At 45.8% G+C, this 27633-nt stretch overlaps 1 protein-coding gene across 2 annotated transcripts in view; it reads right to left on the bottom strand.

Annotated features, from left to right (window-relative positions):
- The window catches only part of ITGA9 (integrin subunit alpha 9), a 353501-nt gene that overhangs the window by 145656 nt on the left and 180212 nt on the right, over window positions 1–27633 (bottom strand). For both annotated transcript variants that reach the window (XM_082848454.1, XM_082848455.1), the window contains exon 17: window positions 13472–13548. In XM_082848454.1, the coding sequence (XP_082704580.1) occupies window positions 13472–13548 (77 nt within the window). The remainder of the gene's footprint in view (window positions 1–13471; window positions 13549–27633) is intronic.

Below are 27633 nucleotides of genomic sequence, written 5' to 3' on the forward strand. Positions count from 1 at the left end.
AAAAAGTCTATATATCCTCACTGATTTTGCTAGCATCAATGTGGCCTCAGCTCTGGCTCATTTAGTAACTCATTTAGTTATAGAATCAGTATTTGCTTCAAAGGCTACCTTCTTTCTAACAAGGCAGACATGAGAAGCCCGAGGGCCCTCCCTGCCCCTCCAAGAAGCTTAGGCTCCCTCCTCCTGCCCCATCTGCTTAACTGTGAAAAGAACTGCTGGTTTCCAGCGAACAGAGGAATTCAAATCCTCATCAGCCTCGACTTGAGGAGTAGTTTCCGGAATCACTAAATCTTACAACATCTGGAACAAATCAGGTTCACCAACTATAACAACTGGATTAAAGACAAAGAGTACTTTGGGGGGCAGAGGAATTCCCCACATTTGCGGGCTGCCCAGAGGTCTGATGCCATGACAGGGATGGTGTGCAGCAATGGATGACCTGACCAGCAGCGGCCCAGTGCCACCCTGCACCACACACACCGCCCGTTAAACTCAGCCACCATGCATTTAAAATGCAAGAAGTGAACCTGCACTTCATGACGCTGGCAGGCCAGACAACTCAAGAGACCCCAAGTCGGCAGGGCCACTGTGGTCCCTCCACAAATAACTCTGTCATGGCCATCATTTTTCCCTGTTTCTAGCTCAAGAACCAAATGGGGAATGTAAATGGTCACAGACAATAAAGTGTATTGAAATTACAAGCCTCCCTGATTTGGAAACTTCTTCCTGTGAGGTGAGCAGTCATAGGGGCCAGAGGAAAGTGGCTCTTCCCACCTGGGTCCCCAAAGGTAGAAACAAGAATAGACACTCCGGATGCAGCACTTCAAACAACCACATATGTGCCCATTTGTGCACAAAGTGGCTACCACATTCACCACGATGCCCAGTTTCTCTGCTTTGGGCCTGAAGCGTTGGTTTTCTTGAGCTCATCAAAGCTGTGATAGACAGTTACCCGTGTCTTTAACAAACCCAAACAAGGAATGAATGTTTACTTCATCACCAGTGTATCATAGATGCTGGGAGCTACAGGGTCCGGGAACTACTTCCTCCAGCGGCTTCTAGGTTTGACCCCACGTTAAAAAAAGAGAAAAATGTATAATAATATGACACAGGCCTTATAATAAAGTCTCAGTTCTGGATATTATAATAAAAATCTTTTGTCTATTCCGGTAAGCAGAGCAAAAGGTTTGTTTCTCCAACAGGTATCTTTTCCCCAAATCAGGGAAAACTTCTAGAACAGGGGTTTTTAACCTGTTTTTGTCACCAGATACTCTTGGAAGTCTAGTGAATGGACCCCTTTTCAAAATGTTTTTAAATGCATAAAATGAAAAATAGAGTTATAAAAAAACCAGCTATACAGTGATAATTATGTTTAAAAATATGTGGTTTATGAATATGGGTTTTTAAAATAACACTGAATAATAAGGTTTGGCGGTAGATCACATAGCTACCATAACTTTGAAGTAGAGATGAATGTGAATGATATTTTGAAATATGTGCAACATTGTAACTTGATGTGAAAATATCAGTGATTTCTATGTGTGACAGTCACAGGTCCTGCTAATGTTACTCTGTTTCGTCGTCTACATTGACAATTGACTACGATGCTAAATTTTACTTTGAAGTTAGTGAAAATAAAGCTGTGATTGTTTTCCTATCTAAATTCACAGATCCCATGAATTCAAAGTGCAGACCACCAAGAGGATATGAACCCATATCCTCAGGTTAGGAACCTGTGTCCTATGGCAAGTGAGAGGGAGGGACTAACTCAGTGCTGATGAGTCACCAATGATGATGAGAGGCCAGGTGAAGGGAGGGATGGACAGCATGCTTAGCCTCCCACATCAGGAGGAAAAGGAAGACGTGCATTTCTGAAAGGTGTAGAATAAGAGATTTGTAACTGCTGTTGGTTTCCTTCATCTCAATCCTACTCTTCCAGGTCTAACCATGAGCCATCTTTAAAATCGACGAACCTGGGGAAGCTGGACAGAGAGGTGCGTAAATGAGAATTTTCTCCTTCTTGGCTCAGGAGGTTAAATGAATCGTGTTCTTCCACACAAAGAACAATTTTCTTCCAGAAAAAAAATATGAAAACTTGGGATTTCCCTGGTGGTGCAGTGGTTAAGAATCTGCCTGCCAATGCAGGGGACGCGGGTTCGATCCCCGGTCTAGGAAGATCCCACATGCCGTGGAGCAACTAAGCTCCTGTGCCACAACTACTGAGCCTGTGCTCTAGAGCCTGTGAGCCACAACTACTGAGCGCGTGTGCCACAACTACTGAAGCCCACATGCCTAGAGCCTGTGCTCAACAAGAGAAGCCACCGCAATGAGAAGCCTGCACACTGCAACGAGAAGAGTAGCCCCCGCTCGCCTCAACTAGAGAAAACCCACGTGCAGCAGTGAAGACCCAACGCAGCCATAAATAAATAAATTTTAAAATATATGAAAACTTAAAAAATGTGTCTTTTTTTTTCCCTTGAAGAAACACAATTGTGGACTGAAACAATGGCATTCATCTCCTGTTCAAATCTCATTATCACAGTAAACATTCTCAAAAAAGAGCCAGCGCTCCTGGCCAGGAAGGCTGCTCACTTCACCTGAGCAGCACGTGACTTTTATGCCCTGAGGACTGTATCTGCTCTGGCTCCCACAGGGAGGACATTTTGCAATGAGAGCTGTATCTCACAGGGGGCCCCTCTCCTTTTATCCCTGCGTCTGGATAGTCCTCTTTAAAAACAAAGTCCTGGGGGAAGAAGCAACCAGAAGTATTCCTAAAAGACACAAAGTCCCACTCACCCCCTGAAGGGACCTCCTACTCATCACTCCACAGTCCTGGTTTTTAAAAATCCAAAAACCCTCCAATTCCAAGAGGGCAGATAAAAGCCCACTGGCAACTGTTTTCCCCCACTCATATCTGATAAATACGTTGAATTTGGTTTCCTTTTGAAACTCACGGTTCTGAAAAAGATTCAGACTTCCTGGCCAGGAGATCTGAGAAGGAACAGATTGTGCGGTGTGAGCTCTCCAGCATCTCAGGTGGGGTTCCCTGGCAGCAAGGAAGGATTCGGGTGGTTGTGAGGGATGCCACGGGAAGCAGGACTGGAGTGGGGAAGAGTCTATGCAAGTAAGACCAAGGTGGTCTTGGGTACAGTCTAGCCTTGGCCTGATTCACAGGGGGCTCTGAAGCACAAAACACAGCATAGAGTTACTGGCACTTGAGGCAAGAGGCTGGCTTTTTGTACCTTAAATCAGCAGTCATTGGAGAGGGCTGCCCAGGATGGGTGTAACCTCTCAGGCAAGGCGACTTCCATGAGGCAAGGGCCCTTCTCCAGATAAGAGGAAGGGCAGCTGTGAGCCTTGGCAGGGGACACTTAATGGCAGCTGGGAACGGGGCACCTGTACCATAAAATGATCTGGGCGTGGCACCAACAGCCTCCACCCAGCCTCATCATTTTTGGATCAAGATCACCTGGAATGGAGTCAGGGAGGAAGCCTCATAAAATCTAAAGTTCTTTACCTAGTACCTTCCCTCTCATGGCAATTGCAATGAGGTGATTTTTGGGCAGCTCATGTTCTACCTAAGCCTGTCACCTTGGCCCTGGGAGGAGGGGCAGTGACCTCTGGGGAGAAAGTCAAAGTGGTCTTTGGTTTTCCACCTACCAAGAGAAGCAGGGCCACTTTCTGATTTGCCTGAGGTTATATCAGGTGGCTGTAAACAAATTTGGGAGAGATGCTAATAAGAGGGCATGTCCAAGAAAAATATGTTTGGGGGAAGATTTACTTCAGAAAACAAAACAACTGTGCATCTTTGGAATTTGGCTTTTCTTCCAGTAAGTCTGCCCCAGGATGGGTGCGTCTAGCATTTGTGGCAAGAGACCAACACCACAGTCACACAGAATAAACTGCAAAAATCTTAGCAAAAAAACCAAACCAAAACAAAAAAACCCCAACAGCATGTGGCTCCGTTTGCTCTTGATCTGAGAGAAGTGAAGGATCCATTTGCTACATTCTTTTGGTAAATCCTTTTCTTAGGTTGAATGTCCAGTGAGAAGGAAAACGATAGCCGTATCATTTTGGCCCTGCTGGAAAGATGCTTACGCATAAAACCTCTGATGGTTGGATCTATTTGGAAGCCAAGGAAAATATTAGCAAATACTATTTTCTTAGGTACACCTGTGAGGTAGATCCAGCCTTCCTGGGTGGCTGGGGAGGGAGCTGTGAGCATGGTCCCAGCCTCTTCTATGGTTGCCATGGTTACCCCTCAGCTCTGTCTTCAAGGCTCCTCTACAGATTCCCCATCCTCTTACCATCCAGATGGAAAATCTTGGTTAGTGTCTGCTCAGCAGGGGGCGGGCTGTCCCTGATACCCAATATTCATTGGGATGGATCTCTGCTGCTCATGTGTGGTAGGGCCTCACACCAAGGCTGGTCCACCCTTTAGAAAACTACAAATCAGATCCTCCTAGAGATAGGAAGGTATTCCCCAAAGTCATTCCAACTAGTTAGCAGCGCGTCAGAGTGGGAGCAAGAAACAGGCTATTTAAAGACAGAGGCCACAGGTCTAATGGCTAGAACACTGGACTTGGCCTCAGGAACCTCCCAGCAGGTTTTCTTTCCTGCCACTGCTACTGAGCTTTCTTTCTGACCTCAGAAAAGTGACTCAAATCCCTGCCTATCAGCTTCTTGTTCTGCATCTGAAATGCTATGCTATCCATGAGAACCACCAACCATGAAGAAGCTTCGAGCTGGGCTTCTTTCCACCCCGCCTGAGTTACTGTGTAGGACAGTGGAGTCGCTGTCTGTGCTCCTCCTGGGGCTGGGCTGGAGCCAGGGCTGCAAAGCAGCACAGCTGCTTGGCCCAGCTCCACCCAGGTCCCTCCTGGGATGATGGAGTGGGCAGAGGCCTGATCCTCTCTGCCTGAGATGTGCCGTGGACACTTCCCTCACCTGCCATTGCTGCTATCCTCAGGAAAACAGGAACAAAGCTCCCAGCCCTGTACCTGGCTCATGGGTTTTCACTACAGCCAAATGCCCTTCAGCAGGTGGGTGATACCCAGTGCCGCTCGGGAGAGAAGGGGAAACAGAGTAAGTTGCAGACACATGCAAGAGGAAATCAAGTTACCACAGTAATGGAGAATGTTAGGGGTTTGGAAATGCGGAAAGAAAGCATTCCCCACAAGTTAGTGGAAAGAAGCCTGGGTGTCAAAAGGTAGCATGACACTTCTGCTGGAAATTCCAGAATGAATGCATCAACTGAGATTCTTTGAGAAAGTGGGTGTAGAAGACGTCGTCCACGCCCTTGCCACCCGCCTCAGACTGTTTCAAATGATCTTGCTGACTTCCAGCTGCCAGTGTCTGAATCTCTGTAGCTGAGGACCTTTCTTCAGAACCAGACCCGGCTGCTGTCTGTCACAGGCTGGAAGGGCACACCCAAACCCAGAGTAGTGCTCAACCAATGACTCTCCATAGCTGGTGTACAAGCACACCAGCCCCTTCACCCCTCAGAGGCAATAATTTTAAGCTGTGTGCTTCCCACCGTTCCCTAGTGTTTCCCTGCAGGATGAAGATCCAGAATCCCCTGCAGCAGCGGGGTACGATGGGCTGATTGGTAGCCTTTCTCTATTCACATCCTTTGTCTTATGACACATAGCTCCTCCCAGCGGTAAGCACAGTTTATTTCCCCATCCCTTGAATCTGGCTGGCCCTGTGACTTTGCTTTGGCTAACAGAATGTGGCAAAAAGTGAAAACAGACCAGTTTATAACAGGTCTCATGAGGCCTTGTGCACTGTGTTATAGATTTTGGACCCCCAAACAGAGACACCTAGCCAACGTGAAGTTGGCTGCAGGTCCATGAAGGAGTCCAGGAGACCAGAAGACCCAAACAGATGAGCCACAGAATCTGGAGCTGAATAAATGGTGGGTTTTCTGAGGCATGAAGTTTGGGGTGATTTGTTACATAGCAATAACTAACTGATACACAGGTGTATGGTGCACCCTATTGGCAGGCTTCCCTGTAAACTTCTTTACTCCTCTACCTTTGTTCCCTGCACTCTCAAATTTACTCTCAAATCCTTGTCTCAAGGTATGCTTTGGAGAGGACTCAAACTCAGACAGGGGGGGCCTCTTCCCTTGTGCTTCTGGGGAACTCCCTCATGTTCCCATGATTATAGTGACCACAGTGAATTATAATTACTGTTTTCATGTGTGTTTCCCCTTCTAGACCAAGAGCATCGTGTGCAGTAGTTTCTCCCTATTTGTCTTCACCAAGCCTAGTACATCCATGACAAGTGCTCCATCGATATTTGCCATATAAATGAATACACCAGCAGTGTATCACTTCTTGTCAGTTGAGTAGAAGTATTCTGGAAAAGTAGTGCACTCTTCAATACCTCTTCCAGTGTGTGAATGGCTCTTTGTTTGCCTTACTCTGTTGGTCACCTTCCCAGGGGGTTACATCTCGCCCTCCGCCTAGGTAACTCCAACAGAAGGACCACGCACACACCCATTCATCCTTGATGTGGTCCTGAAATGTGGGGGAGACACCTACTGCCTCCCTAGGGAACCCCCATCAGAGCAAGGGAGAGAGGAGAGTGAGGATGAGGAATCCTACTCTCATTCAAAAGGTTCTATTCATTGGAGCATTTCACCTTTCTTTCAAGAACATACCTTTGAAAAAAACCATTCCTATTTCCAGAGATTCCAGAAACAGCCACTACAAAAGCCAGCTGCTCCCGATCAACAAACTTCTGCACTTTTTTGTCCCAGATTTTAGAAAGACAGTGGAGGAAAAAAAATAAATAATGAATCACATGGTTAATATTCTGGTAAGGGCAAAAGTTTTCCAAGATTCTGATCAGCTCCCACTCATCTTCCTTCATAAAATAATAATAATAATAGTGATGATATTACATTTGAGGAAACTGCTGACATACCAGCCACAAGCTCACGGTCAAATCTGAGGCCCTCCAAGGAGAAAAAAATCCAGCCTACATGTATTAAGAATATCCTGACTCGATGCTTGGACCACCATTTTGGCCCAGCAGGACTGGTGTCTGTGGTCTCCAGTGAAAAAAGCTTTTGAACAGCACCTCACATGTCAGACAGTACAGGGGAAGCATGACTGGGGATGGATGGGAGGCATCTTTGAGGATGGATTTTTTTCTACCCATCCACCTCCTTTCTGTGGGGCTTTTCACACAGAGGAGGACTTTTCCCCCAGCTCCCCAGCCTTGGTCCTTCTGGTCCAGAGCCAGCCTCAGCAACTGAAGCCAGTGTACTGGAAGAGAGCAGGATGCAGAACTGGACACTCCCAGCTTTAATCCCCACCCCCAGCCCCAACCACCATGAGCCCTTGAGCAAGTCACCTGTCTCCCTAAGCCTCTGCGTCCTCCACACTATAAAGAGTGTAATAATACTTACTTCTTAGTGTCACTGACCAGATTAAATGAAATAATAATGCTAGCTCTCATCTACTGAGTGCTTACTATAAGCCAAGCTTTTGGAAGTACTTAAATATGTTTTAATTCGTTAAGTACTCGAAACAACTTTAATAATGTGTTGCTATTATTTCTCCCATTTTACAGAAGAGGAAACAGAGGCACAGAGGTGTGAAGCAACTTGCCCGAGGCTGTGCAGTTGTGCAGACACTACAGTGGACTCTAGCACCTATAGTCCTAGTACAGGGTACCTAGTACATGATGGAAACTCAATAAACAGGGGTCTCTTCCCCTTCATAAAAGAAGACAACTTTACTTCTACCCTATGCTATGCAGTTGATGATTTTGGTCACTGTACCATTTTTAGGAAGGTGAACAATTTGTTTCAAACTCTAAATGGCGCTCTGGGTATAGTGATCCTCCTCTTGAAGGCTGGTTTTTCATGGATGGAGCCACCCATCTCCCAGCCAAGTGTTTTAGGAAATGCACTTGATCCCCCACCCACACCACAAAAATAGCCTTACTAAGGCTACAACCAGAAGACCATTATATGTGGCCACTAGATGGTTCTTCCCACTTCATATATATTCTTACTGTGCCTTTTTACCTCCCTTAAGTGTTCTTTCATTATTGGAGTTGGCTAGCCAGAAGGCACTGAAATTTCCACTGGTCTCCTGTAGGATGCATCAAAGAAAAAATTTTTTTAACTTAACTGCCATAGTGTTTATTTCTCTTTTCTTTATCTTAATCACATGTGATATATTCTTAGGTACTGTGAGTAGTCAGACAGATGAAACAAAACATAGTCACATCATTTTACAAATGGAATTTTCAGTCCTGTTTAAAGAAACTAAACAGCTTCATCCCTATTCCTGGACATTTTGGAAATGGTGTGTTTTGGAACGAGGCTCAAGACCATTAAAGACTGTAGACTTTTAATTGCAGAGTTGGTTGTTTTAAGAGACAACAGGCCTGCCAGAATTCATGCTCTCTGGAGAGAAAAATAAAAACATCTGTGAGTCCCAGTCACAGACAGCATTTCCTGGCTTGATCCCTGGCCACTTGAGGTGACCCAATCACTCCCAGATATCTTTCCCTCTGTTTTCTCAAGACAAAGAATCCTCAGTCTATGGGTACTCTGGCTGCTTCCCACCACAACACCTTGTACTGTGCTGTCTACCCTGTTGTCGGAGGGACTTTTCTCTGTTACCCCTTGGCTTCAACCTTATAGTACAGTGGATGACAGCCAACAGGAGAGCTAGGCTCTAAAGACAGCACGAAAGGCAAAAATTCTGTCCAAATTGTCCTTTTGAAGCCCTTGGGGAGGCACCACGGTGGAGATCAACACAATATCTCTCATAAGCCCAACCCTACCCAAGGTGCTCCTGCACTGAGACCAACGGCGGCCACTCCATGGACCTGAGCCAGGGATGCAGGAACTGAGATGCTAGAGAGAGTAACTGACTCAAAACTCAAGCTGGACCGTACTTTCACTCAGTGGAATACAGAACCCAATGACCCACACCATCTAAATCTCAATCCCCACCCCCACTCCTCTCTCCCTACCCCTTCAGTGTGCCTACCTGCAATTTTATTAGGTAAAATCCATTCATGCTACAATCCTGCTATACCTCCACTGGCTTCAGGATGAAACCCAAACTCATAGGTGTGTCACAATATAGTGTTTCTCTCTCTCTCTCTCTCTCTCTCTCTCTCTCTCATCTCTTACTGTGTTATCCTGGCCTGTGTTCAGTATTTTGGCCATAAACATCTTTGCCACAAGCATTTTTGCAGCAAATATTTTTGCCACATAACTAATTGACCATAAGGCAATTTTGCCATAAAAGTTAAAAGAACTGGTTGATTTATACTACATAAATCTAGGCACTCATAACACTCTACACGGTGACAAGGAGACAGGCAGTCTTAAAGCACTGGATGATAACAGCTACATGTGTCGACTTGATTGTAAACATGGTGATAAAACTTACTGGAAGTATGAAATAAGAGAGGGTAAAGCCAGATTGCATATTCTACTAGAAAATAATAACATAGCAGTTTGCAAATCCTTCAGATATTTGAAGGTGGAGAGTTGAACACACATTTCCCATGAACTTTGGAACATCTATCAATGAACATGTGACAAGATGTCAGGAACACACAACAGTGTAGAGGCTTTCACAACACAAAGCTCAGTTACAAATGTGCATCTCAGTATTTGGAAACTGATCCCTCTCTTAATGGAGGAAGAAATCTTAGCAAAAAAGAAAAAGTGCGATGCTGAACGGGAAAACAAATCACATTTTAAATGTATTCAAATATTTTGTATTTTGCAATAAAGTCTTTTAATCTTCGTTATTCATTTTTCATGTTCCATTATGTCCTGTTTAATGATGCTCTTTTATTTTTTATCTTTTACAGGAGAATTGCCTTATAGCCAATTAGTTACATGGTGAAAATGCCTGCAGCAAAGAGTCTTGTGGCAAAGATGTTTACAGCAGAGAAGCTCATGGCAAAAATACCTCCGGACCGACTCCTTCACTCCAGATGCCTGCAGATCTGCATGGGTATCCTGCCCTCCATGCCTCTGTGCCTCTGCTCACATTTTCCCTCTGCCCCGAATGTCTGGACGCATTGCCTTTAATTCCTCCTCTTGGAAGCTGTTCCAGGGCCCCATGATGACCCATCTACCTCTCTTCCAGCACTGACCAGGCACTGACAGCACCCAGCTGTCCTCTCCCACCACACCAGGCATCCTGGGAGAGCGGGGCCCACATTTCTTCCCTGACTTGAACAATAAAGAAATGTACATCCCATCCCTGGCAGTAAGGAATCAAGAAAGTTACACAATAACCAAAACAGCTCACTCCTGGTTCAAGCTACCAAGCCTTCCTTTGTCAACCAAATTCAGATCTTGGCTTCCATGAGCAGTTTACTGACTGTGCCTTCTCTCTCTGTGTGCCTGGCTCAGTGCAAAGATCTGGGGAAATTCAAAGTAATGTAAACCCTGGGCTTGGTTTTGTATCTCTACTTAGCCAATTACCAGTTAATGTTTCTCTGATGGCTCCCTTGGGGACATTTATGGGCCCAAGAGTATAATGAAGGTTTGTTTAATGGTGGATTCAGCCAAAAGGCTATTTTGAGAGACCAAGGGGCCTCCTGGGAAATAACTCATCCTAGGGAGATGCTCAGAGCTTTGGTCCAAGGACGTTACTTCGGAGATTTGGAAAATCTCCTCCCGCAATCTCTAGGTCTCATGTCTGAGTTGTAGGAAGATGGAATTGCAAGAAAGGCTGAAATAGTCCTGAAAATTATAAGGCACCAGGAAAGCGACACAGAGACCCTGTTCTTTATGTGGTATAATAGATTGCATTATGGTTCCAATTTTCACCCCTCCCTAAATTTGCCTCCTTCGCTGTATGACTGCAGTTCTCCTCGCTAAAAGGGCACAGAACAATAGTTCCCAGTCCCTTGACTTTGAGACTGGTTATATGACTTGCTGTGACCAGTGGAATAAAGCTGAAGTAAGAATGCACCAGCTCTGAACCTAGGCCTTGAGAGTTATCGCGTGTTTCTGCTTGCCCTCTTGCACCGGTGCCATGCTATGAGAAGAATACACCTAGGCTAGGACACTGGTTCCAGCAGGACTGTGAAAGACACATGAAGCAGAGCTGAACTGGGTTACCTGAGCCTAGTTGAGAACCACCTACCCTCTGTTGAACCCCAGATGCATAAGCAAGTCAACCAAGATCCAGTTGAACCCAGCCTGGACCAGCCAACTCTCAGCTGACCTGCAGTTCCCGGAGAATAAACGATTGCCGGTTTAAGCCACTGAGTTTTGGCTAGTTTGTTATACAGCATTTTCTTGTGGTTCTAGCTAGCTGATACATACCGGAGTCTGGGGCCTGGCCACCACACCAGTTGTTCCCATATTATTGATTACTGGGCCCAGAGAACAGACCTGGCTCCGACCAACAGTCCTGAAAGGCCAGGGTAAGGCAGTGGAGGCAGCTTTAGGGAAAAGATGCCTTACTGACCATGAGCCTCGGGTTTTATATTTTAACATATGAAGAGCACAATGCAATACAGATGGATTTGACCGTCCACTAATGGGCAGCAAGAACATCAGGACTCTTCTAATATTTAACCTTAGAGCAAGTGAACATTTTCCCAACACATGAAGTTTTCTACAATCCAAAATAAGTTTCCACCATTTACAGTCTGCCTCAAGATAAAACAAATCCACATATTTTTGTTTCATGTTACTTTTCCCCTAAAACACTTTTTGGAAGACCTTTCTAAAACTAAAAGTCATGATCTGATAACTTATGAACCTTCTTTAGAATTGGTTTCTCTCATAATCCCAGGAGGACCTTCTGACTAATGTTAAAACAATTCGAATACCCACTTATCAGTTTGAAATACTTTTCTAAGCTTGGCACAACACGTGCTACTTTAATCTACTACACTAAGTCCTAAGTAAAAGTAATGCTAATTAATATTTAAGAGGTTTGGAAGAGTATCTGTGTGTATGTGGAGGGGCGGATGGGGGGCGGTTACGTCACCTTTCCCCCGATAAATGTAAACAAAAGAAAAAGAATCTTATGGGATATGGGGATATATGTATACATATAGCTGATTCACTTTGTTATACAGCAGAAACTAACACACCATTGTAAAGCAATTATACTCCAATACAGATATTAAAGAAAAAAGAATTCTTACTATTACTTTCCTTTGATGAATAACAGGTTATTTATCAACAGAAGTAAAGACGTCCTAGTGTAGTTACTGGTTCGTGATGGGATATTTCTTTCATTCCACCCAAACTTAACTCTCACAGTTAAGACACACAATATGGCATTTTAGAGGATACCTATCAACACTGATGACTGTTTTTGAGAAATGGTAATAAATAGCATGGAGGCTGAAACAATCTCTCAGAAGGAATTGTCTCGAAAGGAACCCATTCCCTGAAACGTGGTTAAATGACTCAGGACCAGCACCTTCAAGAAGTCTGAAATAAAGGGTTGGCAGAGAGAAGAACAGAAGGCCTTTACGGAAGGTTCACCTTTAGCTGAGGGTTCACGTTCTGTAGGAGGAAGCCCTGCTCCAGGAGACTGGCTGTCTGTTCCCTGGATCAGGACAGCCGCCCCTCTCCTCCACCTGCTCCTGCCACAGAACCATTACTTGTTGTTAAAGCACAACACTTTAAGTGTGGGGAAAAAAATAAAAAGAACCTTTATAGTAGTTCCCGTATTCCTTTATATAATAATAAACTGAATCATAGGGGTTGTTCCAAACAGTTAAATATTGGCAATTTCACATGGCTCAACTTAATACAATGAGTAAACCTAAAATACACCCCTCAGGGCTACCCTGGTGGCTCAATGGTTAAGAATCCTCCTGCCAATGCAGGGGACACGGGTTTGAGCCCTGGTCCGCGAAGATCCCACGTGCCACGGAGCAACTAAGCCCGTGAGCCACAACTACTGAGCCTGCGCTCTAGAGCCCGTGAGCCACAGCTACTGAGCCCATGTGCCACAACTACTGAAGCCCACGTGCCTAGAGCCCATGCTCGGCAACAAGAAAAGCCACCGCAATGAGAAGCCCACGCACCACAAGGAAGAGTAGCCCCCGCTCGCCACAACTAGAGAAAGCCCGCACGCAGCAACGAAGACCCAACGCAGCCGAAAATAAAATAAAATAAATAAATTTTAAAAAACATTACATTAAAAATAAAATACACCCCCCAACACATACACATCACCAATACTCAGGGAAATTAGAAATACAAAACTCTAATTGTGAGATATGTGAGACTACAAACAAAACAAAAACCAAACTATCCCCCCAAATAATACCTGTTGTTAAAATTACAGTATAATATACACTTTCTTAAACTGCAACTTTTCATTTTAAACCCACCTCTATTTACCCTCTTCGGTGGGGAAATCTGCACATGCAGACTTTGGGCCTGAAGTCAGGACAAACAGTTTCCCAGAACAAAGTCAAGAAGGGGGCACTGACTCACCTGGAGAGTAACAGGTGACCCTGAAGCTGCAGGTCGGCGGCACAGTCCTCAGATCGGCAATTCCTTTCAAACACGGTCTGTGAGGGAGACACAAGAGGAAAAGCAAAACAGGGTTAGTGGCAAAGGAGTAAATAACAGCTAACCACTTCCTTCCAAATCAGTGGGAATTCTTCCCGTGTGCTTGAGGCACAGCGAGGCCAAACAATACCAAAAAGTCGGAGTTTGGAGCAGACAAAGGTTTACTGCAGGGCCCTGCAAGGAGTCAGCGTCTCATGCCGTAAAAACCCTAAACTCCCTGAAAGCTTTCAGCAAAGCCCTTTTACAGGAAAGGTGAGGGAGGGGCGGGGTTCATTGTTGGAATCTTCTTGGTGTCAGATCCTTTGTTCCTGAGGTCGGGTCACATATTCCTGTAAACGTCCACCAAACAAATGTTAGTCTCTGTTATGACAAGAAGGGGCAAGGTCCCAAGGCTCAACTTTCGCCCTCCAAGGTCCTCGTTAAGAGGCTGGCGGCGCCCTCAGGGCCAGGTCCCCAGGCGCCCAGGACCCAGCCGGCCCTCAGGCTCCTTAGGCCGCCCAACTGGGGGCCAGGTCCCGCCGACTGCGACCCAGGGTGGCTGTCGCCGCCATTAGGTCGCGGAGGTGGGCATGGGGGAGAGGTTCGCCGCTGCCTCAAGGCCGGAGCCCAGTGACAAGGGGCCCTCGGCCTGTCCCCGGGCCCCCAGCTCACCCGCCGGTGGAGGCCGAAAGGCCTGGAGGGCCCCGGGGAGAAGGCCGTGACCCATCTGTCTCCACACTCTCCGCCGCGATGACCGCTTCCCTGCTGACCCGGCGGAGTGGGACGTCTAACCACTGCGCCCCGGATCTCGCGTTGAGGGTCTCGCGGTAAAGGCCACGCAGCTGCCCCGCCCCTATTACAATTCGGGTAAGTCCCCCACCCCCATGGAGCCAGATCCCGCAGGGCGAGGGGTCCTCAGCAGTTAACAAGGAAACCCAAGTCAGGGGTGGCCTTGACCACAGAGGGCACCCCTTGTCTGATTCGTCTCTTAGGCTGCTCAAGTGCTTCTTCAAGTAGTTGTTTCAAGAAAGGTACACGGTAGGTGTTCTTCCCATCTTTGAGATGATCTTTAAATGCTCTCAGATCGGAATGAATAATAACCCATGTGAGTCAAGAACTCTTAGGTTACAGTCTGGTCATTTCCCTCTGCTGTCGTGGCGAGGCAGAAAATCTGTATTTGATGTGGGTTCTGCCTGAACGAGGGGTTCATACTATAATTTTTAATTCCAAAGGGGAAAGTCAAAGGCAATTAGGCTCTGAGGCCAAGGGCACCACAGCCAACTGAAGGGATCCTGTCTCGGCAGGGCAGCCGGTAGCTATCAGGATGGAGTGTCCTTTCTCTAACCAAGGCTGGGCCTCCTGGGCCTCCAGGGCCTCCACCCAGTGCTGGGGCCTAAAGCTCACTATGCCACACCCGACCTCTTTCCAGGGGGCTTGCAGCGTGTGCCTGAGCTGAGCCTACCTGTGGAGGGCAGCCAGGAATCAGGAGCGGCTCTGGGGAGGAGTTACAGTTTTCTTCTCTCTGTGGTACCCGGCGGGCTTGTCTGTCCTTTCCTCTGGTCTCAATCTCTCTGATGTCTCTAATCCGTGAACAGCAGGCTTCCTGAGTCCACACGGACAGAGACTCTTCACTAGTTAGATGCCTTTGATCACTTTGGTGGGATTTTGGAGAGAAGAGCCTGTGGCCGTTTTTCAGTTGTCATTTATTCACTATTCAACTTCTCTGTCATCACTACTCATATTTCTGGGTCCCCCTCTAACACATACAGAGAACATAGTTCCAGGTGATTCATCCTACTCCCACAAGACAAGTCCAGGCAGCTTCTCTGAGCATCCATGTGGACTCCAGCAAACGTGCTGGCCAACGAACAATCTAGACCCAACCAGGCAGAGTAACTTTGCTTATGGAAATTCATATTCCTGTGTCACATTTCCAAAAGAATAATATGTCCCAGACAACATTCCCTGCCGTGAGTGTGGGGGAAAAACTCATGAAAGTCTTGAGCAAAAAAAGGACATTCCCATGTTCTTTTAGACAACACTGGGGGCAAAGAGAGAGCCAAATTTCCAGGAGATTTTAATAGGGGGCATTTGTGATTTATCTGCCATCTCAGTCAAGGAGAAAACAGGAATAAGTGGATGTGAGGTCTGCATGAATATCTCAGGTGGGAAAAGGCAGCTTTCCGAGGTTAGAAATGAGGAGAAACACCAAAGATGACTTTACCACCAAGCTGATGAAACTTCAGGCTGAAGGGCCTTCACTGACACGCTCCCACCGGGGCCTTGCACCTCACTTTCTACTCATGATGTTACTTGATTTTCCCCAAGAGAAGCTCTCCTCCCAAATCATATAAGCTTTAGGCTTCACTAAACCCAGCTCTGCCCCTGGTGACAGGCTTCTCTTTACAAGTGTTTCTCCCATTTTACAGGCAAGAGACAGTCTGACTTCCAGCCTTTGGAGGTGGGGTGCGGTGGGGTGGGGAGCAGGTGAGAACTGACAAGGAGGAAGGGACCTACAGCCATCCCGTGGCACACAATCTGAAAAAGTGAGGTGTCTGCCCTCCTCAGCTCCATCTCCCTGGCTCTCCTGTGCCAGCCACCCCTCAGCCTGGCCGTATAACTTCCCACCTCAGGGCCTCCCCACATGCTGAGCCCAAATGCCTCCACCGGGTTCACCTGGTATGTGTCCTCTCATCCTTCAATGAGCAAATCAAAAGCACATCCCTGAGCCCCTGATAAGCTTGGGCTCTGCCATAAGTTCTTGTAGTTCATGTACTTTTCCTTCTACTGCTCATCTCGATTGTAACTAATTAATTTTATCGTTACGTGTTTCCCGTTTGTCTCCCCTGCTAAAATGATGCTCCAGGACTGTATCGGTCTTGTTCACCCCTGTGCCTTCCCTCAGACCCCAGCATGTAGAAGCTGCCACACTGGCGGACCCCACATGCTCTGAGAGATGGGGTGACCGTTGGAACATGGGCCAATGAGAATACACTGCTCATCAACACCAAAGCTGTAGCCCCCCCAGCAAAGAACTGTTGCTCAGCTACAAGCTCTGTCCTTCGTCTGACTTTCCCTTGTACTCTGCTATTTCCTGTCCCTGAAACTAACTTCTCTAGCTGTTAAGTCCTCCAGTGCTGCTGAATTTCCTTCCAACAAAGGCAAGCACTGAGTCTGACATACACACTCTCACACACAAAAACTGGGTGTATACATACACACACACACACACACACACACTCACATACATATTAGTTGAGTGCTTACACTGACCAGCTAAAATTAAGCACAAACTATAGTGAGAAGATAAAGCACAAGCTTAGAAATCAGTCCAGGACTCAATTTCCACATTTACAAAATGAAAATAACAGCATTAGTGACAATCTTGTTAATCCACATTAGCATTTAGCTGGGAGTGGGAGTTTGTGGCTATTACGCTGTTCTTGTTTTAGGCATCACTGTCTACACCAGCAAATGTGAATGACAATGATGGTATGTAAGAGTGAGGTAAGAGTGAGCTCCATGAAGATTCCCTAGTGGACAGTGCAGTACAAGACCATGGAGAGAGAATCAAAATGAATCTCTCTCTCTGTAGACGACTGTACTTTCTGAAAACCAATGCACGATGTCTCCCATTGCACTCTTTACAATGTGACTCTGAGATTCCTCCCACAGAGAATGGTGTCAATACTTTACCCTTTGAATCTGGGTGGATTTGTGGCTGCAGAGAAGTGGTGCTTTGTAATTTCCAAGCCTAGTCATCAAAAGTACTAGAGGTTCCTCTGAGTTCTCTTGGGGCATTAGCTCCTGGACTATAGCTACTACCCTACAAGGAAGCCATGGAGAGGCCCACGTGGAGAGAAACTAACCGGCAGCATCAACTCGAGGCCACGGAAGTCAGCCACCATGGAAATGGGTCCCCCAGCCCCACCAAGCTGCCATGATGTGGAGCAGAGATGAGCAGCTCTGACCAGGCCCTGCCAAATTTCAAATTCATGAGCAAAATGAATGACTGCTGTTATTTTAGGCCACTACATTTTGGGATAGTTTATTTTACAGAAATAGATTACCGGAATATTCCTCAACCTAATGGCCTCCCCTAACTTGGGTAATGGTGTGAACAAAAGTGGCTGTGCATTCCAAGCCCTGGTAAAGCCTTGGCTTAGGCAAGACCCTCCCCAGGCTGGGAATGAAGTTGTCTTATAGGTAAAATATCAAGACAGCAAGGAATCAAGAGACCTGTGTCATCCACCTTGGAGACTGAAGTTGAAACTCAGAGATCCTGCGCTTGGGACCTGGATTCGTCTCTCTGGGGCAAGTGACAGTTTTGTTTCCTGAGGAACTGAAAAACATCTCTCTGGGGCAGAAGCGGGGGCAGTCTGAAGCCTCAGAATGCTAGCTGACAGCATAGTTTCCAGGAGCAAGTAAAAAATATCTCTCCTGTACAAAGTGGAAAGAGTACAGGTTCTCCCTGAAGCCAATGGGCCAAACTACCAATTTTCCAACTTCTCCTCTGCCTGCTTCTCCACGTCTCCCTAACCCTCTGGGCAAACACAGGCCTGGCTGCCTAAATCAGGCAAATCTCAACCCAGCTTGGAAGCAGTCTCTCCCACCTCCTTCCAGCCTCGACCTCTGATTGGAAAATCCCTGTCAATTTTTTTTTTTTTAACCTGGAAGCAGCCATTCTGGAAAATGGAAACAGAGCTAAGAAGACATCATCTCTGAGGACGTCCCTGGTGGCACAGTGGTTAAGAATTTGCCTGCCAATGCAGGGGACACCGGTTCAAGCCCTGGTCCGGGAAGATCCCACATGCCACGGAGCAACTAAGCCCGTGCGCCACAACTACTAAAGCCTGCACGTCCTAGAGCCCGTGCTCCGCAACAAGAGAAGCCACCACAATGAGAAGCCCACGCACCGCAACGAAGAGTAGCCCCCGCTCGCTGCATCTAGAGAAAGCCCGCGCGCAGCAAAGAAGATCCAATGCAGCCAAAAATAAATAAAGAAACTAAAAAAAGAGAAAAAAAAAAAGAAGACATCATCTCTGATTCCTCTCTGTCTACAGGAGATTAAACTCCTTCTCTCAGGAGACGACTGTTTCCTGCCTTGGGCTTTGCAGTCTGGACACCCAGTGGCCTCCCCAGCCTCATGGACTAGATTTCCATGCTGGCTCCTTCCTCACCCTAGTCTTCATCTCAGCTTTCCCTGGAGAATACACTTTTCTTTTTGAAATCCTTTCTCCAGCTTCTCCTCCAATCCTTACTCTACTTGTTTTAGAGTAAGGTTGGCAGATTTTTCTGTAAAGGGCCAGACAGTAAATATTTTCAGCCTTGAGGGCCAGATGGTCTCAGCTACAACTGCTCAGCTCTGTTGCTAGAGCAAAAGCAGACATATGTAAAGGAATGGCCACGGTTGTGTCTCAGTAAAACTTTATTTATAAAAACAGGCAGCAGGCTAGATTTGGCCAGCAGACTGTAGTTTGCCCATTCCTGTTCTAGAATATTTGGATACTTGTTTCCTCATTCCCTTTAGGCCAGGGGGGTTGGGGGGAGGGTAGAAGACAATGAATTCAGTTCAATTTAAATTTTGCTCTGAACCAGAGCACAAAGGCTGGAGTTGGCTGTGTTTTTCTCACAAAGCTGTGGCCACCAAGGCCAGAACAACCTTGGGTGCGTGTGATAGCTCAATGGCTGCCCTGGCCAAGGCTGACTTCAGAAAAGCAGTTGCCCAGGTGCTCAGGCCTTGGAGGGCCGATTTTCTCCCACCCAAATCTACAGTGGAAAAATCTGCACTGATCTAGCAGGAAGTAGGATTCTTAGTCTATTCCAGCTGTCACGTTCAGAGGAGGCTCAGTTTCTTGAAGTTGGTGATATTAGCTTTAAAAATATATAAATCATTGATGTAGGATAGACACTGTTTATAGGGTTGCCATGGCAAACCGGTCCCATGCTGACACCTGAGAAAATAGGACAATTGGATTGGGTGGGAATTAATGCTTTTCAAATCCCAGCCCAAGGCTGTTTGTAAGCTAAAATGAGCGAGACATTTCCTGATGGGCAATCTGACTTTGCAGAAGGTCTCTGCCTGGACAACAGGAGGGACATTTCTGAACTGCTGTTCCTCCCATCGTCCCACATAAGTTCCCAGAGGCCCCAGCCATAGGTAATTCATGCCTGCAGCCCCCAGCACCTAGCATAGTATTAAACATTTGTGTGTATGTGTGTGTAAATGCCATGACCTGAGTGTAAGAGGTTTCTCCTTCCCGATTCCATTTTAATGCTTTTTCCAGAATGCAAAATTGTCCTTAATGTGGCACATTAAAGACCTCATTCCTGGGTGGTCCCAGGAATTTCAGCTCTATTGAGTCTTATACCCAAATGAAGGAAGAGTCTCATAGCTTGGTATTTAAAATCAGGTCACGGGCTTCCCTGCTGGCGCAGTGGTTAAGAATCCGCCTGCCAATGCAGGGGATTTGGGTTCGAGCCCTGGTCCGGGAAGATCCCACATGCCGCGGAGCAGCTAAGCCCGTGCGCCACAACTACTGAAGCCCGCATGCCTAGAGCCCGTGCTCCGCAACAAGAGAAGCCACCGCAATGAGAAGCCCGCGCACCGCAACAAAGAGTAGCCCCACTCACTGCAACTAGAGAAAGCCTGCACACAGCAACGAAGACCCAACGCAGACAAAAATAATAAATAAAATAAATAAAATAAAATCAGGTCATGCAGACAGACTTGCTTTCTAAAGAATAGCACGTCCACAAGAATAAATGAAAGACAAATACTTTGTAAAATTAAAGCTGAGAAATTCCTTCTATCTCAGGGTCTGTATAAATTGTCCTTTCAGATTTTGAAATCATGGGAGGAGTCCAGTTGGTTTCCCTTTAAACAACAAACGTGGTACTGATTTTGCTTCATGTCCCCCATGGAAAAACTGGAAGTGATAAATGCTTCTGTCTTTTGGGTATCACTTGGTTTACTCCATGGCCCTGTGGTTCGGAGAACAGCCCCCACTGCCTGAAGGCAACATTCTGAAGATCTAGTTCAATCCCCATGAAGAAGTGAGTGGGAGGAGGAACTGCTCAGGGAGGTCCTGCCCACACGGGCCTACACCTGGCCTCTGGACCCTCCCAGTGTCCTTTCCAGGTCTGCCTGAGACTTGGTGGCTTTTTGCAGGCCATATTTAAAGTCCCTCTACAACAACCTCAGCCATCAACTCTCCTCTAGGGATCTCCTGCCTTCCAGGACCAGAATTTCCTTCTTTTTTTCTTTTTTCTTATAAATTTATTTATTTATTTTCGGCTGTGTTGAGTCTTCGTTGCTGCGTGTGGGCTTTCTCTAGTTGCGTCAAGTGGGAGCTACTCTTCCGTTGCGATGCACAGCCTTCTCATTGCAGTGGCTTCTCTTATTGTGGAGCACGGGCTTTAGGAGTGAGGGCTTCAGTAGTTGTGGCGCACCGGCTCAGTAGCTGTGGCTCACGGGCTCTAGAGCGCAAGCTGAGTAGTTGTGGCACACAGGCTTAGTTGCTCCGCGGCATGTGGGATCTTCCCAGACCAGGGCTCGAACCCGTGTCCCCTGCATTGGCAGGTGGATTCTTAACCACTGCGCCACCAGGGAAGCCCCAGAATTTCTTTCATTTCTTCTTTTTTTTTTAAAGGGCCAGAGTTTCTTTGCCTTGATTTTTACCCTGGAATCTTTTGTGTTCTTTTATCTTTTTAAGAAAAGGTTGCTGTTAGTCACAAGAGGCAGAAAACAGAACTAACAAGTTCAAAAAAAGGATCTGGTGCTGTCAGAGAAAAGGAAGAGTATTCTAGCCATGCTTCTTTTTTTTTTAAAATTTGGCTGCGCTGGGACTTAGTTGCAGCATGCGGGATCTTTAGTTGTGGCATGCGGGCTCCTTTAGTTGCGGCACGTGGGATCTAGTTCCCTGACCAGGGATGGAAACCGGACCCCCTGCATTGGGGAGCACAAAGCCTTAACCACTGGAGCACCAGGGAAGTCCCTAGCCATGCTTCTAAAAGCTGCTGAGTCAGACGCAGTCAGGCAACTAGGAGTGAGAAAGATGGCTTCAAACCGGAGAGGACGCCAGGGGGACCTCTCCTCCCCTGTCTGCAAGAAGATCATGTGAATGGGCTCCAGGTAGTATTTCAAGTAGCAAGAGCCTGGCCTTTGACTTCCTGAATCATCTCAGAAGATACCAAGAGAGAAGCTAAGATTTCTTCCCCAGCTAGAGACTATCCACTGGATGTGCACCCTCGCTTGTTTACACATACACACACTCCACGTGCTTGTGCGGGAGGTTTTTAATAAAGCAGGACAATGTAGAAGAAGATCCAACAGGCTGAAGATTTGGAGGAAAACCACTGTTTTCTTCTGAAAAGAGTTTTGGAGGACCAGAACACATTCTTTCCAGAAAACTGCAAAGATAATGGTTGTAATTCAGTTTGCTAATCTTTTGTTAAGGATTTTTGCATCTATGTTCATCAGCGATATTGGCCTATAATTTTTTTTGGGGTGTTGTTCTTGTCTGGTTTGGGATTAGGGTAATGCTGGCCTCGTAAAATGAGTTGGGATGTGTTCCCTTCTCTTCCGATTTGTTTTGGAAGAGTTTGATAAGGATAGGTATTAAACCTTCTTTTTTTTTTTTTTCGGTACGCGGGTCTCTCACTGCTGTGGCCTCCCCCGTTGCAGAGCACAGGCTCCGGACGCACAGGCTCAGCGGCCATGGCTCATGGGCCCAGCCGCTCTGCGGCATGTGGGATCCTCCCAGAGTGGGGCACGAAGCCGTGTCCCCTGCATCAGCAGGCGGACTCTCAACCACTGCGCCACCAGGGAAGCCCTAAATCTTCTTTGAATATAAATAAAAAGAAATAAAGAATCGCATGCTGCGGGATTTCCCTAGTGGTCCAGTGGTTAGGACTTGGCACTTTCACTGCCGTGGCCTGGGTTCAATCCCTGGTTAGAGAACTAAGATCTCGCAAGCCGCATAGCGGGGCCAAAATAAAAATAAAGAATCTCATGCTAAAAAAAAATTGCAAAGATAAAGTATAACACTGAAGAAGAAATTGTAAAAATTCAACAGGTGACTACAAGTACAGCCCAGCCTTTGATAGTAGGTGTAACCTCTCCTTTGCTCTTTGGATTAACCTTGACGGGAAGCCTGAGAAACAGATACAGCCAGACTTCCGTGGTCAGTAATGTTGAACTACGTACTTGTTTTCCTCACTTGTACTTGAAAGTGGATGGTTTTCACAGGTGTTTCACCATGGTGCCCTTTCTGAGAAGATTAGCCGGAGGCTGATGCCAAACAGCTAATGCCTGTAAAAGTAGGACTTTTACAGGCTGAAATAGGGAGGGGGGTGGACACCTCCTCCTCTAACACCCCTTCTCCTCCACTGCACCAACCTGCTCCCTTGAATCCAGGTGTGTGCTCTGGAACCCGCAGGTTGGATGGTCTCTGAGACCTGTCCGGCTCTGATGTCTGGAGTTACTCTGCTCTCTCCTCCCTGCCAACCCCTCAGCTTTCCATCCTTCTGCAGAGACTTTACATATGATAATGAAAATAAACCTTAGAGCTGTAAATAATAGAATTTTAAGCTGGCTGTGCACCTCAGCCAGGAAAGCATTACCTAATGTCCAGGCTGAACAAACACTGAGTCTGTGGGCACGGGGCTGGCATCCCACACACCCAGGCATTGAGGGGCTGGGGTGGGAGGTCCAGATGGTGATGGTTTCCAGCACAATGGAGGTTCAGAGTTTATGGCTTCAACATAGTAAAACGTTAATATTAGAGTAAAACAGTTCACCTTTCCCTTGAAAGATGACAAAGTGAGTATTCTCAACATAGCCAGTGCCTTTCCTCTCACCAGCTGTGTCTCCTCCATCTTGGTCTTCGAAAAAATAGACTCACACGTGCACAAATGTACTGTGGAATAGGTAAGTTGTCCTAAATCACACACCTTGCTCTCCTGCCTGGTAGGAATTCTTAGAGAGTTCATGGAGCACATTTCTTTCAATTATACAGCTTTGCTGAATCTGCAGTGAAGAAATTCTGATACGACGTCCAATGTCTGCAGGAGGACCTAGCCTTGTGCTCTTTCAGAAGGGCCCTTTCCACTGAGATAGGTTTACTGAGCATCCTCTATGAGCCAGGCAGTGCTAAGCATTGGGGGTCAACAGCAAAAATCAAGGTGGTACCTGGTCTGGGCCCTTATCTGGAGGCTCTGGGGGAAAATGCGCTTCCAGGCATACTCAGGTTGTTTGCGGAATTTACTGCCCTGTGGTTGTAGGACTGAGGTCCCCATTTCCATGCTGACACTCACCAGGGAGGCTCTCTCAGCTCCTCAAGGTTGTCTGCATTCCTTGTCTAGTTGCATCACCGTCTTCAAAGCCAGCAATGGCAGGTCAAGTCCTTCTCAAGCTTCAGATCTCTCTGACTCCTTCCTCTCCTGCATCTCTCTGACCTCCTATTCTTCCTCCTTCCTTCTGCCTCCAGCTGGAGAAAGATTGGGCCCATCTGGATAATCCAGGAAACTCTCCCTAGTGTAAAGCCCATAACCTTAGTTACAACTGCAAAGTCCTTCCCTTTGCCATGTGATGCATTATATTCACAGGTTCCAGGAATGAGGGTGTGGACATCTTTGGGGGCCATTCTGTCTACCACAGTGGGTGGCTGGGAAGTCCAGCCCCAGCCAGGTCTCTTTGGGGGCCTCCTGAGGAAGCCTGAAAGCAGTTATTTCCAAAGCTCTACTCTGTGTATAGGGTTTGAAGCCAGGGCCTCTGTCATAGCCATTGGTATGCTCACCTGTAGGAGAAACATTAGGGCCCCAATGACAGCCCTTCCTGCTTTCCCAGCACACAGGCCAGCCAGAGCTTTCCAGGACTGTTTCATTTCATTCCATACTCTTTCAGCAGCTGAGACCCACTAGGAACTGATGATGAGTCAACTCTCTGAGTGTATCAGACAGAACCTTCATGAACTGACCTGCAAGACCTTCCTGGGGCTGCTAACTGGCCCCCCAGTCCAGGCAGACCACCTCAAGAAGATGTGATGGTCTCCTGTCCCCTACCAGTTCAATCAAGTCCAACTCCCTGGTCAGTGAACAAGTGGCCTTAGACTGTCTGACTGTACCTCTAGCCCTAATGGCCCCTCTCCTTCTCCTCACTAGATGTTCAGCCACATGGAAGACCATTAGCATCCATCACTCCCTCCTTCTCTGTTGGTCAAAGCCCTCCAGCCCCAAGTATACAAATCCTACTTCTTCCATGAGGCTCCAGCCAATTCTCCCTTCTCCAGAGAGCATCTCCTTATCCTCAGCTGGAAGAGGTCTCTGGAGTGAAATTCACACACACTAGTCTGAATCTCACTTTCTGCTCTGTATAAGTTATTCCTGTACAGTCTCTAAGTCTACTAAGGCAGCAATGTTTCATTTATCTTTTTATCCACATCTTACGTGTAGCAGACATTCAATTAGCTGAATTGCTCTTAGATTTATAGTCCTTTTAAATTACTCTTCTGGCTAATGGATAAAACACTTTGTTGTTGTTATATCTGTACCAAATATATCTTGAGGCAAGAGAGGCAGGTCTCTGCTTTCCTTAAATTTTTAAGGTGAAACGTGCATTCATCAGTCTGTATGTTCTACAGAGGCTGTAGCATTAGAGCTCCAATATTCTCCAAGTGCCCAGAATCCCAACAGGTCCTCAGCAACGGTGGCAACCCCACTATTCACACATACAGCCTGGCACCCACCCTGAAACCCATTTTCTCCCAAGGTTGCTCTTCATCCAGCAGAGGGAAGACTTGGCCTCCTGCCTGCGTCACTCACTCCCACTCTCTGCCAAAAGCCTTGGATCCATCAGTAAGCCTGTACTTAACATGCTCTAACCCTTAGCCAGACTCATCAAGAAAAGAAGTGAGAGGACGCAAATCAATAAAATTAGAAATGAAAAAGGAGAAATCACAACTGACCCTGCAGAAATACAAAGGATTACAAGAGACTACTACAAACAACTATATGCCAATAAAATGGACAACCATGAAGAAATGTACAAATTCTTGGAAAGGTACAATTTTCCAAGACTCAACCAGGAAGAATTAGAAAATATAAACAGACCTATCACAAGTAATGAAAGTGAAACTGTAATTAAAAATCTTCCAACAAACAAAAGCCCAGGACCAGATGGCTTCACAGGTGAATTCTATAAAACATGTAGAGAAGACCTAACAACGATGCTTCTCAAACTCTTCCAAAAATTTGCAGAGGGAGGAACACTCCCAAATTCATTCTACAAAGCCACCATCACCCCGATACAAAAACCAGAAAAAGATATCACAAAAAAGAAAATTACAGACCAATATTCACTGATGAACATAGATGCAAAAATCCGCAACAAAATACTAGCAAACAGAGTCCAACAACATGTTAAAAGGATCATACACCATGATCAAGTGGGATTTATCCCAGGGACGCAAGGATTCTTCAATATATGCAAATCAATCAACGTGATACACACTATTAACAAATTAAGGAATAAAAACCATAAGATCATCTCAATAGATGCAGAAAAAGCTTTTGACAAAATTCAACACCCATTTATGATAAATACTCTCCAGAAAATGGGCATAGAGGGAACCTACCTCAACATAATAAAGTTTATACATGACAAACCCACAGCAAACATCATTCTCAATGGTGAAAAAGTGAAAGCATTTCCTCTAAGATCAGGAACAAGACAAGGATGTCCACTCTCACCACTCTTATTCAACATAGTTCTGGAAGTCCTAGTCATGGCAATCAGAGAAGAAAAAGAAATAAAAGGAATACAAATTGGAAAAGAAGAAGTAAAACTGTCACTGCAGATGACATGATGCTATACACAAAAATCCTAAAGATGCCACCAGAAAACTACTAGAACTAATCAATGAATTTGATAAGGTTGCAGAATACAAAATTAATACACAGAAATCTCTGGCATTCCTATATACTAACAATGAAAAATCAGAAAGAAAAATTAAGGAAATGATCCCATTTACCATCACAACAAAAAGAATACCTAGGAATAAATCTACCTAAGGAGGCGAAAGACTTGTATTCAGAAAACTATAAAACACTGATGAAAGAAATCAAAGATGACATAAACAGATGGAGAAATATACCATGTTCTTGGATTGGAAGAAGAAATATTGTGAAAATGATTATACTACCCAAAGCAATCTACAGATTCAATGCAATCCCTATCAAACTACCAATGGCATTCTTCACAGAATTAGGACAAAAAATTTTTACAATTCGTATGGAAACACATAAGCGCCTGAATAGCCAAAGCAATCTTATGAAAGAAAAACGGAGCTGGAGGAATCAGGCTCCCTGACTTCAGACTATACTACAAAGCTACAGTAATCAAGCCACTATGGTACTGGCACAATAACAGAAATATAGATGAATGGAACAGGATAGAAAGCCCAGAGACAAACCCATGCACATATGATCATCTAATTTACAACAAAGGAGGCAAGAACATACAATGGAGAAAAGACAGCCTCTTCAATAAGTGGTGCTGGGAAAACTGGACAGCTACATGTAAAAGAATGAAATTAGAACACTACCTAACTCCATACATAAAAATAAACCCCAAATCGATTAAGACCTAAATGTAAGGCCAGATACTATAAAACTCTTAGAGGAAAACATAGGCTGAACACTCTCTGACATAAATCTCAGCAAGATCTTTTTTGACCCACCTCTTAGAGTAATGAAAATAAAAACAAAAATAAACAAATGGGACCTAATTAAACTTAAAAGCTTTTGCACAGCAAAGGAAACCATAAACAAGACGAAAAGACAACCCTCAGAATGGGAGAAAATATTTGCCAACGAAACAACTGACAAAGGATTAATCTCCAAAATACACAAACAGCTCATGGAGCTCAATATCAAAAAAACAAACAACCCAATTAAAAAACGGGCAGAAGACCTAAACAGACCTTTCACCAAAGAAGACATACAGATGGCCAAGAAGCACATGAAAAGATGCTCAACATCACTAGTTATTAGAGAAATACAAATCAAAGCTTCAATGAGGTATCATTTCACACCAGTAAGAATGG

Source organism: Leucopleurus acutus, assembly GCF_964270905.1.
Source record: "Leucopleurus acutus genome assembly, chromosome: 10".
Taxonomy (NCBI): domain Eukaryota; kingdom Metazoa; phylum Chordata; class Mammalia; order Artiodactyla; family Delphinidae; genus Leucopleurus; species Leucopleurus acutus.